This window comes from Lepisma saccharinum, chromosome 10 (genome assembly GCF_977018435.1).
Source record: "Lepisma saccharinum chromosome 10, izLepSacc3.1, whole genome shotgun sequence".
Classification (NCBI taxonomy): Eukaryota; Metazoa; Arthropoda; class Insecta; order Zygentoma; family Lepismatidae; genus Lepisma; species Lepisma saccharinum.
The window spans coordinates 80580975-80597203 of record NC_139238.1 but is presented as its reverse complement, the minus strand read 5'-3'; the positions used below and the strand labels follow the sequence as shown (position 1 = coordinate 80597203).

Genomic DNA, 16229 nt, shown 5'->3' with positions numbered 1-16229 from the left:
ACACCAATCATTCTAAGTTGTTTAACATCAATAAAAATAAAGATTATAACAGATTTATAAAAAAATCACAATAAATTGATTTTTCATTATGATAGAAGTGATTGTTGGGAACAATGACTGTCAGAGTGGAGCAGTTTAACCTGTGTCTTTTACCAACAGGCAAGAAAGCAATGCTCTGTGTCACCTCTCACAGTTGCTAATTTTTAGTCTTGGTGTATGTCATAAAATGCCATGATGTTTGATGTATTTCCAGTGGTGTCGCATGCGGTTCACATGCGGGTGTTCACAATAATATTTTTTTATACTGATTGGAGATTTAATACTCTCCTCTGTAACTTCATCTTCAATATTGAACAAATAAGAATAACAGTTCAACTTATTTTCAACGATTTTCCCCCAAAATCATGCTATATCTGAAGTAATACAATACTTTTTTATTCAATTAACACCCTTTTAATTACGTTATTTACAATTACTGAGGCTAGTGCAAACTAATTAGTATAACATGCAATCTGAGGTATGTACAACACAAGATTATCATACTTCGCAATATACATTGTATTACACAGACCATATGTTAACCAACCACATTCATTCAGCATTGAAAGCACGTCCATCATTAGCAGGACAGAGAGGAGGACGCATCCAATCCAGAAAAAAAATATTTTGTATATATAAGATATTTGGGTATTGTACAGGATGTCCCCTCGTCCCGCCCACAATAACTAGGTTGTGATGCTTGTGATTGATGTATCAGTCAATGTGACATTGCTTGTATTCCTTCTTTCCTAGTGTTTCGTATTTTCCCTCCTAGCCATGGTTCAGAGAGGGGGGTCTCCCCGATGGCGCAGTGGTAACGTCTTCGCTTTGTAATCATGGGGTCCCGGGTTCGATACCCGGTGAAGGCACAAGTGGTTTGGATCCCACTTTAAACTGTAGGTCCAGACCCGATTAGCCTTACTGTGCATAAAGTGGACTTAAAACAACAAATCAAAATTTTAAAAAATCAAATTCAGAGAGAGATTGATTTTCGACCATTTAAGGTAAGGGTTCCCAAACTTGTTTGTTTCACGGCTCCCTTAGTTTTTTCAAGACTTTACCGTGGGGCCCTGAATGTAGCCCTCTCCAACACTTGCAATGCTCAGTTACTTGTAAGATTGCTTGTCTTAAGTTAAAAATTAAACACGTATTTAAAATTCAGAAACATTTTATATGTAAAAAAAAGTACTAAATAAGCAGATATTTGAAACATTCATAGCATTGACTAACGATTCAGTGAAAATATTGAAACATTTCGTAGTGCCTCTGTAAGCTAATCACGATGCCCCAGGGCGCCATGGCACACACTTTGGGAACCACTGATTTAAAGTGTATAGCGACATCTGTTCATTGTTGTCATTAACATATTTACCCGTCGTCGCCTTGTAATCGAGGGGTCCCAGGTTAGAAACCTGGTGGAGGCACAAAGTCACACAGTGGTTCAGATCCCACTTGAAACTGTAGGTCCAGTCCCAATTAGCCTTGCTGTGCATAAAGTGGACTTAAAGCAACAAATCAATTAATCAAACATATTTACCATCCTTGATCTTATACTTTGCACGAATCGAATCGTTCCAATTCAGATGCAGTCTCTTTTTAAGTGAGTCGCATATGCAATTGGTAACAAACGCCCAGGATGTGTCCTATGTTTGTCCATGAATGGCCGCCTCCAAACAATAAACAAGGAAAACAAAATTGCGCGTTCACTACGTTGCACCCACATAACCAATTGTGCTTCGTGTACCAGAAATTTTTTGAATGCTCTTTTAATAATGCATTTGGGAGTACTTACCTCTTGTACGAGGTACAGGTCAAGCTGGTGAGGGCCCATCCTTTTTACTTGAGTTCGTTCTGCTTCGCTCAATCGTGAAAATCACTTTTCTTTCAAACTCCTAACAGTATTCACAAAACACAACACAACACTACACCACACACACACGCACGCACGTCTGAAAGCCAGTGCACATAATTTCACCCAACCGCTTGTCAATAGATATCTTGCTCTCGACATATATACTAACCGCCTTTTATCCGTTGCCGCCAAAGAGCATAGGCTTTTTTGTTGCCCCATAAAACTAACGGTACTTGATCTTTCCAAAACAAACATGCCCCCTTACAGTTCTTCCACAGAAGCAGTGTTGCCAACAATTGAAATGCAGAAGTTGCTAAATCTTCAACATGTACTAACTAAAAATCGCTGAATCAAATTTGCTGGTGAAAAATGCAAAATGTATTTTTTAAAAAAATGCTGTGGGGAACAACTTACACCAGGTTTATTCGAAGTATGTGCGTTTATATGCACATTAAAAATGCATTTAATTTCAATTGTGATAATTTAAATGCATATATTATTTCAACCTTCTAACTTCAAAAAAGAAAATATATATATGTAACAAAAATACAGCTCTAGTTTTCTGAAAGTTATATTTTGTTCTTTACAATAAGCATATTCTAATAACGTAGAGAATAGTAAAAATGATTTACTAATATCAATTGATAACTTTTTTTGGTAACAACTATTTAGGCCATACGACCCCATACTATTCTGAGTATAGTTACCAGAGAAATGAGCGTTGAATTGATGTAAATGTAGTCGGCACTTTCCTTTGCAATTTAAGTTGATGAGAGTTATTTCTTTGGCATGAAAAACGTCTATTACTAAAGTAAGTTGCACAGTCTAAATTGCCCTTAGATGCACATGCGCAAATCATATAAACTTTGAAAGATATTATGTAACTCCTGCAGACTAGTTTCTAAAGAAAAGTTCATTATTCCGTGAATTTTAGCACCCACTGGAATTTAAAATCCGGCAGGTTTAGCGACTTCTCACTAAAGATTGCAACTATGTAGCGCCGATCTTTTCGAGTCCTCCTAGATATGCCTTGTATATGCTGCACCCTGGTGCCGAATGTAAGAAGTATTGCCGCTTGGATCAGGGTTTGCACCACAATGTTCGCACAGCGCAGTGAACATTTTCGGACTATAGTGGCCAACCAAGCCCCTTAGCTGCCAGTTCACTACACAACACAGCAATTGTGTTCATCGCAATCCGTGGAACACCATGGGAGTCAGTGTTACCAACTATCTAGAAAAGTTATCAGATGTGAAAGACGTCATGTCAGTAAATTGTGTGTGTATACTTGAACATCAAAAAAGTATTATTTCGAAGAAATATATGTGTGTGCATTTAATATGTATGTAATTTAGAACATACACATGAGTGTTCACATGCTCATGCGAACATTATCACTTGACACGCCTGTGTATTTCATTCCAACTTTGCAAATTTATCATTAACTAAAAAAGAAAATAATAAAGTCCTTGTGATGGGTGCAGGAGAAGTGTGATCATCCGCCCTTGCAGCAAGCTACTAAGACTGATATTTGTAGTTCGCCTCATTTTTTTTCGTCATCCCCTTAGTTGCGCTGGGGTACATGTCAGGGTCAGCTACTCTCTCTCCCTCCCTCCCTCCCTATGGCCTTGGCCTTTCGACATTGATTGCACATGAATAAAATGAGTGAGGTGGCAAAGGTGATTAGAATATAGTCTATATCTCTGGGAAGGGGCGGTCACCTCACGAATCCTTTAATATACCATAATAATATTATACTAGTCCTTCATCTTAAGTTCATTTTGTTGGCCCCCACCTCCCCCATCCTTCGTCAAACATATCGTTGTTCGCCCCAGTCTGTCCTTCCACCCTATCTTTCATCATCCTCATTTTTGTTCTCCCCTGCTTCTTGTCACCCATATCTTTCATTGCCTCCATCTTCGTTATCCTTATTTATGTTCGCTCCAGCCTCTCGTCACCCTCTAATCTTTTGCCCCACACTATCTCTGGCCGCCTCCTATCATTCACCGCTTCCTATCATTTGTCTGCTTCTCGACTCCTTATCATTCATTGCCCCCCTACCTTTCATCATCTCCTTTTGTTTCATCGCCCCCATATCTTTCATCATCTCCTATCTTTCGTCCCCCTTATGTTTCGTCAGCCCCTTATCGTTTGTCACCTTCTATTTTTCTTCACTCCCTATATCTCTTCACTTACTTATCATTTGTTGTTCCCTATCTTTCGTCGCCCCCTATCTTTGACAGTCTCTTATCTTTACTCGCTCCCTCATCATTCGTCGACCCTATCTTTCGTCGTCCCTTTCTATCTTTCCTCACCCACTCATCATTCGCTTCCCCTATATTTCATCGCCCCTTATCATTTGTTACCCCCTATCTCTCGCCACCCTTATTTTAGTCACTCGTTGCAATCATCGTTAAGCTTACTGCTCTTCCATAACTGTAGTTCTTTGTAAAATGCCACAATATTTGCTTTGTTGCATTTTAGCTAATACCCTTGAGGGTCTGTCGCCCACAGCCTACCCCTGCCCCTTCAAAGTCTTCCTCCATTTATATTGTTTTGCTTGTTTCTTAATTGACACTATGTGTGTTATTTCATTCCAACTGTCTAAGTTATTATCAGTGTATGACAAAAAAAATATGCCAAAACTATGGATCCTTCAAAATTAATCGAACAATTACAAAAGGAGCAAAGAGGAATTGCAAATCTGCCTGTTTTGTATAATATTTTTAATGGACAAGTAACACACATGTAATGTTTTTTGGCAGGTCCATCTGAAAGAAGTTATTGATGACCTTGCGCATGGTCTAATGTCTGCTGTTTCAGAAGGTGGAAGCAATTTTAGTGTAGGGCAGCGCCAGTTGATCTGCTTGGCAAGAGCTATCATAAGGAATAACAAAATTCTACTCCTGGACGAAGCCACTGCTAACGTGGATCCACAGTAAGCAAAATAGATCATAGAACATAGTAGATCGGGTACCTAGGGGCCACCCTGTGGGGTAAAGGGGGCCAAGTGTTATGCTGATCAAATCATCCCAACTAACGCAAAGATCAAGAATATGTCTAGCTCTATATTTCCAAATCACCTCATCCTCCTCCATGGTATGTGTGTACACACATCGGGGTACCTTTACCTTAGTAACGTAATAATGTAACACATGTTCCAGGTCCAGCAAGGAGTGTGCAAAATATCACAAATTAAATAGTACAATAGTACACATATGTCAAGGAGTATGAATGAATTAATACAAGACATAATACAAACATGACCAAAGGAATACAAATAATATATCAGGAAGAATTATAGTGCATATATATCCATGTTATAATTAAAATGGAATAATAATATTGTAAAACATAATACAGGTTTTCATACAAAGTTATGTACTTAAAAAGTACTTCCACTCCAAAAATATGCTGAAAACCAAGTTAAAGTAGGTTAAATCACTACAAAATGGTTTTATTTTAAAGTTGCTTGAAATACAAGGAATTTGTTGGAAAACTTTGGATATATGTTTTTGGCAAGATGCATACTTATCATGAAGATTAACCCTAAGATGTAAAAAAATATAGTAACTAAAATTATTATTACAAAGTAAATGTAATATCAGAAAATGTAAAAACATTGATTATTTTCCTTTATAGGACTGATGCTTTGATTCAAGTTACAATACGAAGTAAATTTTTGGACTGCACTGTGTTGACAATAGCACATCGCCTACACACTGTGATGGACTCTGATAAAGTCCTTGTTATGGATGCTGGAAAGATGGTGGTAAGTTGGATGGGAATTCGTTGAGAGAAATCTTTCTCAAAATCAGTGACAGTGCCAGAAAAATAATGAGTGGCGAGGTAGGAATATTTTCTAGGAAAAGTCAAATTTAGTAGAAATCTGTATACTATACGGAAAATGCATACCCGGGCTAAAGAAGCATTTATTTGTGTAGTTTTCCTGTTTGCCAGGTGCAGTAGGAAGAGGCATTTCCTCTCTCCCTTTCTGGCACCATCACTGCTCAAAACAATAACAGTAAGTGAAAAGCACTACATGTATTAGTTACAAAAGCTTAATATTTTGAGAAAAATGAAATATTAATCTGTTTTAGTGTAACTTACCAAAAAGTTATTTGAAAACCAAAGTTTGGTTTTAGGCATTCTGTGCATGTACATACACAGGATTTTATCCATGAGGAGTGGACAAGTGAGGCATATTTCAAATAGGGAGGGTTATACCCTACAAAAACATTCTTTCAGTTTGAAGTTGTCATGTTCCTGCAATGCCGTTATAATAATTGATATAAATTACTGTGAGTGAAATTATATACTTTTAGATTGACATTCATTTTACAAGGGAGGGGGAGAAATACCCCCCACCCTCCTCTCCTTGTGGATGGATTGCTGCTGAGCTACCAAACCAATGTCTCCCAATACTTTCTGCAACTTATATCTCTGTGCAGGTTTATAATGTGCAGGTGAATTGTAAATTCTTATTGCCATGGTACTCTTGGGCATGTAACACACATGCCATCTTTCTACAGTTGTGGGAACTAATGTCGGAGACCCAGGTTCAATTCCCTGATTGGGCTACAAATTTCACATAACTTTTGAATAAATTAAATTATAACTTCTGTGTGCCATAAGCTTTTCCAGTTATTAACCATGTTTCTTTTTAACCTTAACCTAGATAACAGTTATCTTCCAATATATCATGTCAACCTTGGCCCTTAAAGGAAAACATTTCCAGCTATCCAAGAACAGGTAAAAGCATGGATAAGATTGGTTGAAAATTATGAAAACCAGATTCAGTAACGCATTGGTGGGATGGTTCACAATTTCCTGAATTATGAAAGCTATTTTTCTTAATTTGACATACTACTACAATGATAACCTTATAATGAAATTACTTATCTTCATAACTGCACATGTCGCCTCAAGTAGTAATACATTATTTGTATGCTTCTTGTCTAGGAGTTTGATCAACCACATAGTCTGCTTCAGGATAAGGATGGTTTCTTGCACAAAATGGTTCACCAGACAGGGAGTGCTATGGAGGCACAGCTACACAATGTTGCCAGACAGGTAAGGCAGAACTCTTTTTCAATTTCTACTTAGACAAGCTAACTGGAAATTCTGTACATACACAGAATATAAAACTTGCAATAGATTTTGTTGAATGTGTGCCAATGTGTGCATTCCTTCGATACTTCAGTAAATATGAGTTGTTGAGTTGCTGTTTTAAGTCCACTTTATGCACAGTAAGGCTAATCGGGACTGGACCTACAGTTTAAAGTGGGATCCGAACCACTTGTGCCTCCACCGGGTATCGAACCCGGGACCCCTTGATTACAAGGCAATGACACTACCACTGCGCCATGGGGGAGGCCCCTTCAGTAAATATGAAAGAGTATTTACAGTTTGATATTGTTTTGAAAAAATCAGGTTTTACTTCTTCAAGGCACTTCTTATATGCCAGCTGTTAATGATCTGCAATGGAAGTTTTTTTTAAGTGTTGGCTGGGATACCACATATACTGTTGTAACATCATTGAATAACATCAGGAATTTGTAGAGGAACACTTACTGGTAATTTCACCATCTCGTATATACTTCCAATGGAGTAACGAGGATATTAAAATTATGCTTATCGATTTTGAACATAGGGTACTCCCTCGTCAACACTTCAGATACACAGGTCAGTGGTCCTGGGTTCAAATCCTGGCTTGAGCATCAGTGGTCTTTGAGTGTCCTTTCATCAATTTTATAATTTCACTCATCCTTATCCTTGCAATTGGACAAAAACAAAGTGAAATCAAATCCAAATCAATGAATCAATTGAGATATACAGGATATTGAAGGTGTAGTGATAATGCTGTTGCCTTGTAATCAAGGAATCAGGGTTCAATCTCTTGTGAAGACAAATTGTACAGTGCTTTGGATCCCACTTTAAACTGTAGGCCCAGTCCTACAATATCTGTGTGTAAATTGAACTTAAAGAAACTTTTGACACTCTTTGATTGAAGATCTACAGTAAATAAAAACCAATGGTCAGCATGGTGAACAGCCAGTCATTGCTGTAGGTTTCCATGACTGGGTTATGCTACTAAGCCATAGTCTCCCATGTGGTGGGTGGCCACAAGTCCCATGGACAGGCTGAAAACTCAGGAGAAAAGTTGCTACGCTTCCCCCAGGAGAATCAAACCTGTGTGTATCCCATAACCAGAGCTCAAAGCTTGCACCTTAGACTGCATGGCCATGGTGCGAGACATTGAAGATCTACAATTGAAGTTATTCAACAAGTGACAGCTGCCATGAACAATTGCTTTGAGAATAAAAGCATGAGTTTTTCAAAATATTGGCAACTACACGTAATGAAAGCTCCAGACCCTAACTACTATTTTATATTTATTAGTGTATAATAAAACACAGCTAAAACATGAAAAGAGCATACTTACAAGTGGCTGAATTCCTGATATTCTCTCCAAGGTTTTGGAACCATTTCCTGATCCTTCAGGCATTGCCACATTAAAAAAGCTAAAAATGTTTGAAAATGAGGAAGTGGGATCGTGATGGCCAATACTTGAAGTGGAAAATATTAGCTGGGGAATGTTTGCTTGAACCTTTGGGGTAACTGGGCAGATACTCCGATGCATTAACATGGACACAATGGGGCAGCTGGGTGGTGATGTTTTGCATAAATTTACCTACCCAGGGGATATACACCTGAATGCCCCTCCATATATTGAGCAATGATAATGACGATTCTAAAAATCAGGCAGGTCCACAGAATGAGAGCGGTGCCAATAGGATACCATTAAAAGCAGGAAATCTGGACACCCTATTAATACCAAGTGCAAGTAGTCTTTCCACAGTTTCAGATATGTTTTGTTTTGTTCGGTAACTTCAGTTGTTATGCGAACATATAACAAAGTGATATCCAGCAATTCTGTGAATTACAGAAATTAAACAAAAATTAAATGTGAATTCTGCATGCATGTTCTCAGAAAACATGTTTCTTTTAATGGATAAACCATTGAAAATGGTATAAATTGAATTAAATGCTTATTAGGTATAGTACGGAGTTTATTGCCATAGATGAATACTCATGTATTAGATTATCTGTAAAATTGCCAATAATATTTTCACTAGCTATATAACACTACTGTATGCAGAAGTTGTTTTTTTCAGAGGGGGCTGGAATTGTCAACGTGAATATCACATAGGTATGTTCTAGGTAGAGGCAGTATAAAATACTTTGTAATTAGCTTTTAACATTTGTTTTAAAAGTTGTCCAAAGACAAGAATGGCAATCAAGGGTCATTTAAAGACAATTTTACATTTACCACCTTAGTTTCTCTGATGATTCAATCATAAACATAAATCCTTCTCAAAACGTACTATTATTACATTTATACACTTCATAAAGGCTTAATAAACATTACATGTAGTCATTAATGATACCAGAAAATATGAGTGGGTGATTTTTAGTGGGAGGTACTCACATTTAACATATCTTTCAACACTGACGCAAAAATTCATATTTGGGTTAAAAAGTTGCATTTGTTTATAGTTTCTTCTTGACTCCTGTAGCATGGCCAGATAGATAGAAGAGAGATATGTGAAAAAGAGCATGAGAAAAAGAAATTGAAATGAAAATGAAATGTAGCAAATAACTGTTTCAATAAATTTAGATTTTCATTATTTGTATTAAAATAAATTAATCTATATTTTATTTCAGAGTTTCTTAAAACAACAAGAAACATTTCAGACTGAATAACTGTGAGGAAGTGTTGGACTTTTTTTTGTAAAAATACTTTTAATTTATTGAAAACTTAGTGAATATTGTTTCCCATCTTCACAGGCTCAATTATTTTCTAAAACATTTATTTTGTTATATTAGATTTGAAAGATTATATTTATTAGAGCTAGAAATAATAGATAATATTAATAGGATTTAACATATGCATGTACACATGTTGTTTTTTGTTTTTTTTGTTTCCTTTATTTTTACATACAGAAATAGACATGCATCAATCTACATGTTGCAAAGCTAATAAACTATATTAAGATATAGATTCAAAGAATAGTAATCTACCGTTACTCTAATTTTGGGGAGTAGTATTTTGTGAGATTGTCCTCTTAAGGCAAGTATGGTGAAATCCTGATTTTGTGTTTGTACCTTTTTTTACATATCTTTCTGATCTCAGTGAAGCAAAACATTAAATTTTTTTCCGGATAATACACTATCCCACATTATAAGTTCTTGTACCACAGTCCGCTGAAAAACATAAAACCAAGATTCCACTATACATACATAAGTACTTACAAATGGATATTTGATCTGTCAGCAAATATTTTTCAAGATTAAATAGTTAAATTTTTTATGTTCTGTGATGTAGCACATGTTAAAAAAGACTAGATGATTATGCTATTCTGATACCTAATAAAGTATAAAATAATTAAAATATTAAGTTCAATTATTCAGTGACGTGCAGTGACATCAACACTTGAGGCAGCAATTAGTGGCGTGCCCAAGGGAGGTTGGTGTGTGTCAACTTCATCTTTCATTAATATTTTTTTTTTGTTAGCATAAAATATCATTTTGTTCTTTTGTACAAGCTGAGGTGTTGTTTTTACTATTTAAGATTAATATTTGAGTTATTATTTTTTCCAATGTAAGATATATTGTTTCCAGTGGCATATTCTCCAATATTATCTGGTTTCCTGCCAGTAAACAAACTTTTTTCATTATATAGAAATCACCCGAAAGTATAGGTTGTTGGACATTGATTTTTGTTTTACCTGCATGCCTGCATTGGTATTTTATTTCTATTATATCTAATAATATTTAATAAATATATACAATAAATAAGAATTGTTGCAAAAAACCAGACCAAGTTTTAAGAATATGCCACAGATTGTTTCACATTAAATTCTGGTCATGGTAAACACATTTGTGAAACATCTTTATTTAGGGAAGTCAAGGTAATACAGGGTCACAATTTCTCCATTGAAACATTCCACTTGTATTATTTTAGAGAATGTTTTATGTATAATGTGAATTAAGAATAATAATGTTTACATGAAGTAAATAGTATTAATATCCATGAAAATATAGTTTTGTATATGAAGTAAGCTAAAACCTTACTCCACAAAGTAGTTGATTTCCAGACATTTATGAATTACAATAATATGAATGAGATGTGAACCCATGTGATATGTATACTTTTATTTGTTTTGTTGTAATAAAGAATTCTTATGAAAGTTTTCAATTATTTTTTTATTTTAAAATATGTTTGGTTGCTTATACTCGTTAGTCTCCGTGCTTGAGCATTTACAGTGTAATATAATTTTAATGTGGCAATAATCTTGGTTGCATGTGTGAAAAACATCCATCCTGGCAGTTTCAGCCCACCAAGGATGCCCATCTCCCCCAAGACCATGGATGCAGTCCCCCCAAATTCGTTCACCATAATCCCCCCCCAAAATTGTTTTTCATAAATAAATAGTAACTGGTTCTAATTTGAATGCAATAGTCTGTAAAGTGGTCGACAGTTTATCTTGAAATGCAAATTCTCGGCACACAGAAAGCTAGCACATTGATTGGTTAGATAATTTGAAATGTCAGAAAATGAATTACATATGAACAGTGTTTTTGGACCGGGAATAAATGTTTAAAAGCCCACAACTTAATAATTAGATAGAAAAATTCAACTACAGTATTATTGCGAATGAAGCAAGCAAGAAAATTTTTAGGATATTTATTTCGAAACTGGCAATAATACTAACGCTAGTCAATATTTTATCACTACCGCAACCTTTACTGCTTCTAAATCTTTCTCTTTTTGCTCCTTCAGCACACACTTTGCCTCTGCGCTTGTGGTGCCCCTTTGCCTTATCCCATAGCTAATGCTGTGTCTAACCATAATTCATCCTCATTATCCTCCTAAAGTGGCAGAAAAGCCTGTGGCGACTCGTGCCTTTTTTGGGATGTAGGAAGAAGTTTTGGAAAACAGAGGATGGTTTGAAAAATACGTTCAATTACATTCACACGTATTGCTTGTATTATCCTTTACATTTAGAATGTTAGCTGCAGGCCCATGCTCAAGGAAGGGCAACTATGAAATATTTAAATGTGAACCTACAAAAACCTACGAAAATAGCATTGACAATATTTCATATTTTCAGATTGCAAGAATTTTGATTTGGTTCCCCCTCCCTGTCGTCGTGTGGATTGAGGATAATAAAAAGTGCTGCTTAAACTGAAATTATGCTAAATGCTTCTAAATTGTGCTTGGATTTATTATTAATTACTTATTTTTTCTCGATACCTCTAGTTTTAAGTTAGATTGCGCATCTATTTTTCGAGTTTTGAACTTGCGTTACTTATTATTCACTACAGTTATATAATATTGTTAACATTCCCACAGAATTGTTTACAATGGCTCAACACAAAATGGGTTCAGCATAGAACTTGAAATGGTTTGAGAAAACTGTTTGTTTACCACCAACGTTCTACAGATTTCCTGCCCTCAGATTTCTTCACGAACTAAATTGGTCAGGATAAAGAAAAGATAGAGGATGAATCATGACATGGTTGTAAAAGCTTGTTGCTTGGTTGGCATTCTCCCTTCTTGTATTTGAAACATGTCCACTGGTGAAGTAGAAATACAATTCGGATATAATTTTATTTTTGTTTCCTGAAAACATACTCCTTTGAATTCGGTTTTCCCCTCCCAGGGATTTGGATTTTCAGATAATGCTAGATTTTACCATTATGGCAAAAGCAGAGTGCTAGGTGCCAAGAAATATCAAACTGTGTTAAGTTTAGTACCATTTTGCTGGGGTTGGCATCCCTGATTGAGGAAACTCTTGATGCTTCCTACATGGATCTTTTATTATAGCCTGCTCTTTTCCTGCTCAATATTTCCCCCTCCCCCACACTGCCCCTTCCACCCTTCACCCATCTGTCTGTAGTTTGACCAGTGAGGGTCCTCAGTCAGTGTGTCCATCCCCCCCATCATATTTGGGCTGTGGCTGGAGCGAAGAACAGCAGTCAGCTCTAAACCAGTCAATTGTATGCACATTGTGCTCATAATTTTATAATGCGCATTAAAGTAGAGAACTGGAAATAAGTGTAAATGAACTGTAGGAAGTTCCTCACTTCCTACATGGAGGAATCACCCCTGAGAAAAGCAATGTAAAATAACGAAGAGTTACTCGTGGACTTCTTGTTTAGTAGTTGGTGATATATTTTACTTCACTACTTTCTCATGTATCCGATGTTTGTTCTAAAAGTGAAGGAACAAAGGTTTATGACACCCACCGCCACCACACTTAGCGAATAATTCAGAGTAAATTCACTTGATACCATTAGACTTCCAAATGGTGTAGAAAAATGACACCCTAAATAATTATCATCATGTGAATTTTATATCAAAGTGTTACTTTAAAGTTGATCCCTCCTTACTATAGAAATTCTGTGCAAATATTAAGTCTTAACATTTTATCCAATATCTGGATGTCCCCCGTCCAATTTATTGCTCAATCTCCCCCTCCCTCTAGTAGAATTTCTGTGAAATCTAAGACTTAACGTTGATAGTCAAGAGTTTTATAGTAGTGCTCCCCCCAAAAAAATAATGCTTAATCCCACAAGAATTCGCCTGGCAATTTAAAACTTAATAAGAATTGAACACTGTCTTCTCCCCCAAATAATACTTATTACCCGTCCCTTGGCAGTATATGAAGTAATTATTACATGTTAACAATGTTCAATATCTGTCCAATGCTGAAATTTTTATTCTGTCTAATTTTCATCCCAAAAAAAATCCCCCTCCCCCCAAAAATTTGGGTGGATGCAACCTGCATCCGCAAACCTGCAGCCCACGATCATGTGTTTCATTTACGTATATCACTGTATTGGAAAGACAGACTAAATCATATTTTAACATGAAGATAATGACTATGTTTATATGTTGCATTTCACTGCATCTTTCACCTCACAATCCATATTTGGAACCCCACTACCACAGACAAATTAACAGTTATATGTGTACTACTGGGCTTAAAGTGTGCTCGAGCAAGAAGCTCTCAATTCCGTACACCATCTAGCACCTTCAGCAAAATGCTCTCCCTGCAGCACTAGTCTAGGCATTCTTATGGTCAATTACTAATAAAGTACTTACATGAAGAGAAGCCAGTACATCTTTCTTAGATTACAGATTGCTGAATATAGTTTTCGTTCTTTTCTATAACCTGTAAACTCAAGTGTGTGTGTGTGCATGCGTGTATGTGTGTGCGCATATGTATACAAGTCAGATTGTGTCATTTTACACTTCCTGGTGCCTTTTGGAGCATGCATATAAAGGTAAAGTGTTCCCCTGTGCATAGCACCACGCCATGAAGGCGTATAGGGGGTGTGGGGGTAACGCCCCACACTTTCTTGATCCGGTCGTGAGTGGGGGTGATGTGATCAGCATCACGCCCCTGACCGCCTTTACCCCCCAGGGTTTCCCCCAGGTACCCATGTTATTCGACGCTGGGTAGGCGCCGGGGCCGCTTCCACCGTTAGAAAAGTTCCCGGATTTGAACCGGCCGGGGATCGAACCCGGGACCTTGAGCATGGTAGTCAGACGCGTTACCGACTGAGCCACCGCAGAGCATGCATATGGTACATTGAAAATTTTACATGGCACGAGGGAGAGGGGACTTTAGTAACGTTAAGTTTCAATTGGTGTCTTGTGAGTATTCTTGTTCTGACTTATAAGAAGGGGTGAAAAGTGATTTCTTTATTTCATGCAGAGTATGAGTTAATATTAAAATATTTCACATGATTTACAAGGGAATATACATTTCTTTCTTAGGGGAATAAATGTTTCAATATTGTGACGATTTTATTTATACCAGGGCTCAAAGTAGGGGGAATGCGGGGAGGATGCTATCACCCTAGTCAAGATAATTTTCATAAAGCATCCCCCTGCCTACTGTCACACACCTTCAAGTAAATTATCTGAATGCTCAACAAGTGAAAATCTTGCTGAGAGCACATTGTTCAGATACTTGATTCAGCCCTCGTCATTCCCACAAAATACGGATTGACATGTGCAATGGAGAGCAGTGGGTTGTTCATGCGGATGAGAAGCAACTCTTCACTAGTTGGGCACGATGTTCGATACCATGCACTGCATATCCTGGTTGATCATGCCAGTAGCTTGTCTCAGTACAGATAAAGTGAAACTGTGAATGGCTCATTCCATCACTTTTCCTGGTTTCCCTGACTCTTCACAGAGTGTTTCAGATGGAACCATTTTCTTTATTAAAGTTCTCAAAGCAGGTTATTTGCCTTGCTCCTTGCACGGATTATGGAACAGGACCTCGGTTCTTTTCTGTTGGGAAAAAGGATGAAGCAAGATCCTTTCAAAAATACATCATCAAGTTTCTTTTTATATTTGACCAGTTATACATTTCTCTCAGAAAGAATGATTACAGTGGCCAACACAGTTTTGGTAGATGCTTGGGGAATGTTTAATTCTTATTATGTTTTGATGAAAAATTTTCTAGCATGCACAGTTTTACTTTCTTTATTTTTAAGTTAGAAAAATGCTACTATTTTACACATGTATTTTACTCAATATATAGCATATTGAATTATATAGCATGTGAAGGTATTCTGCATGTTTGTTTTTTTATTATTTATTATTATTATTAAGTAAGCTGTTCAAAGGCAATGGATTAATATGAATAACATGGTAGTGTTGATTTTGGTGACCTTGAAAATAACAATAGATTAGCGCATATGCGTTGCCTTCTGAAGCTGAAAGCAACTGGGCCAGTACGGTTTGAGGATCATTCTTGTGAGGGGCTGGTAGTTTTATGCTTATGACTGAGTTATTTAATGTCCAACATGTATGGTAAGGTCTAGGATTAGAAGTTACAAAAAATTGCCTGGCAGTTTTGTTATGTGTGTGCATCATTTGTTTCCACAGGAAATGAATATTGGAAAATATAATCAAAACAGCATATAAGTTGTCAATGTGTTTCTGAAGAATTATACCGTAGCTGCATTGGGGATGAAGAGAAAGAATGTACACATTACGTTCGCTGTAGGATATGTGACGTCAGTTTATCAATTTAGATCATAGTTTCACAACCTATGGGGAGCGACTCACTGCTGGGTGCCAAGGGGGCATTTGGTGGGTCGCGAAGTCTGTGTCATAAAAAACTATTACATTTAAATTAAAACAGGGCCTCCCCGATGGCGCAGTGGTAGCGTTGTTGCCTTGTAATCAAGGGGTCCCAGGTTCGATACCCGGTGGAGGAACATGGCCAATCTGTGGCTCATGACGAAA

At 36.8% G+C, this 16229-nt stretch overlaps 1 protein-coding gene across 1 annotated transcript in view; it reads left to right on the top strand.

The window, feature by feature from the left end:
- LOC145993981 (putative multidrug resistance-associated protein lethal(2)03659) overlaps positions 1-10902 on the top strand; it is a 150887-nt gene extending 139985 nt beyond the window's left edge. Inside the window, exons 23-26 of the mRNA XM_083130010.1 lie at positions 4657-4829; positions 5534-5663; positions 6854-6964; positions 9620-10902. Of these exons, the coding sequence (XP_082986136.1) occupies positions 4657-4829; positions 5534-5663; positions 6854-6964; positions 9620-9658 (453 nt within the window). The 3' untranslated portion in view covers positions 9659-10902. The remainder of the gene's footprint in view (positions 1-4656; positions 4830-5533; positions 5664-6853; positions 6965-9619) is intronic.
- Positions 10903-16229: the final 5327 nt, after the last annotated feature.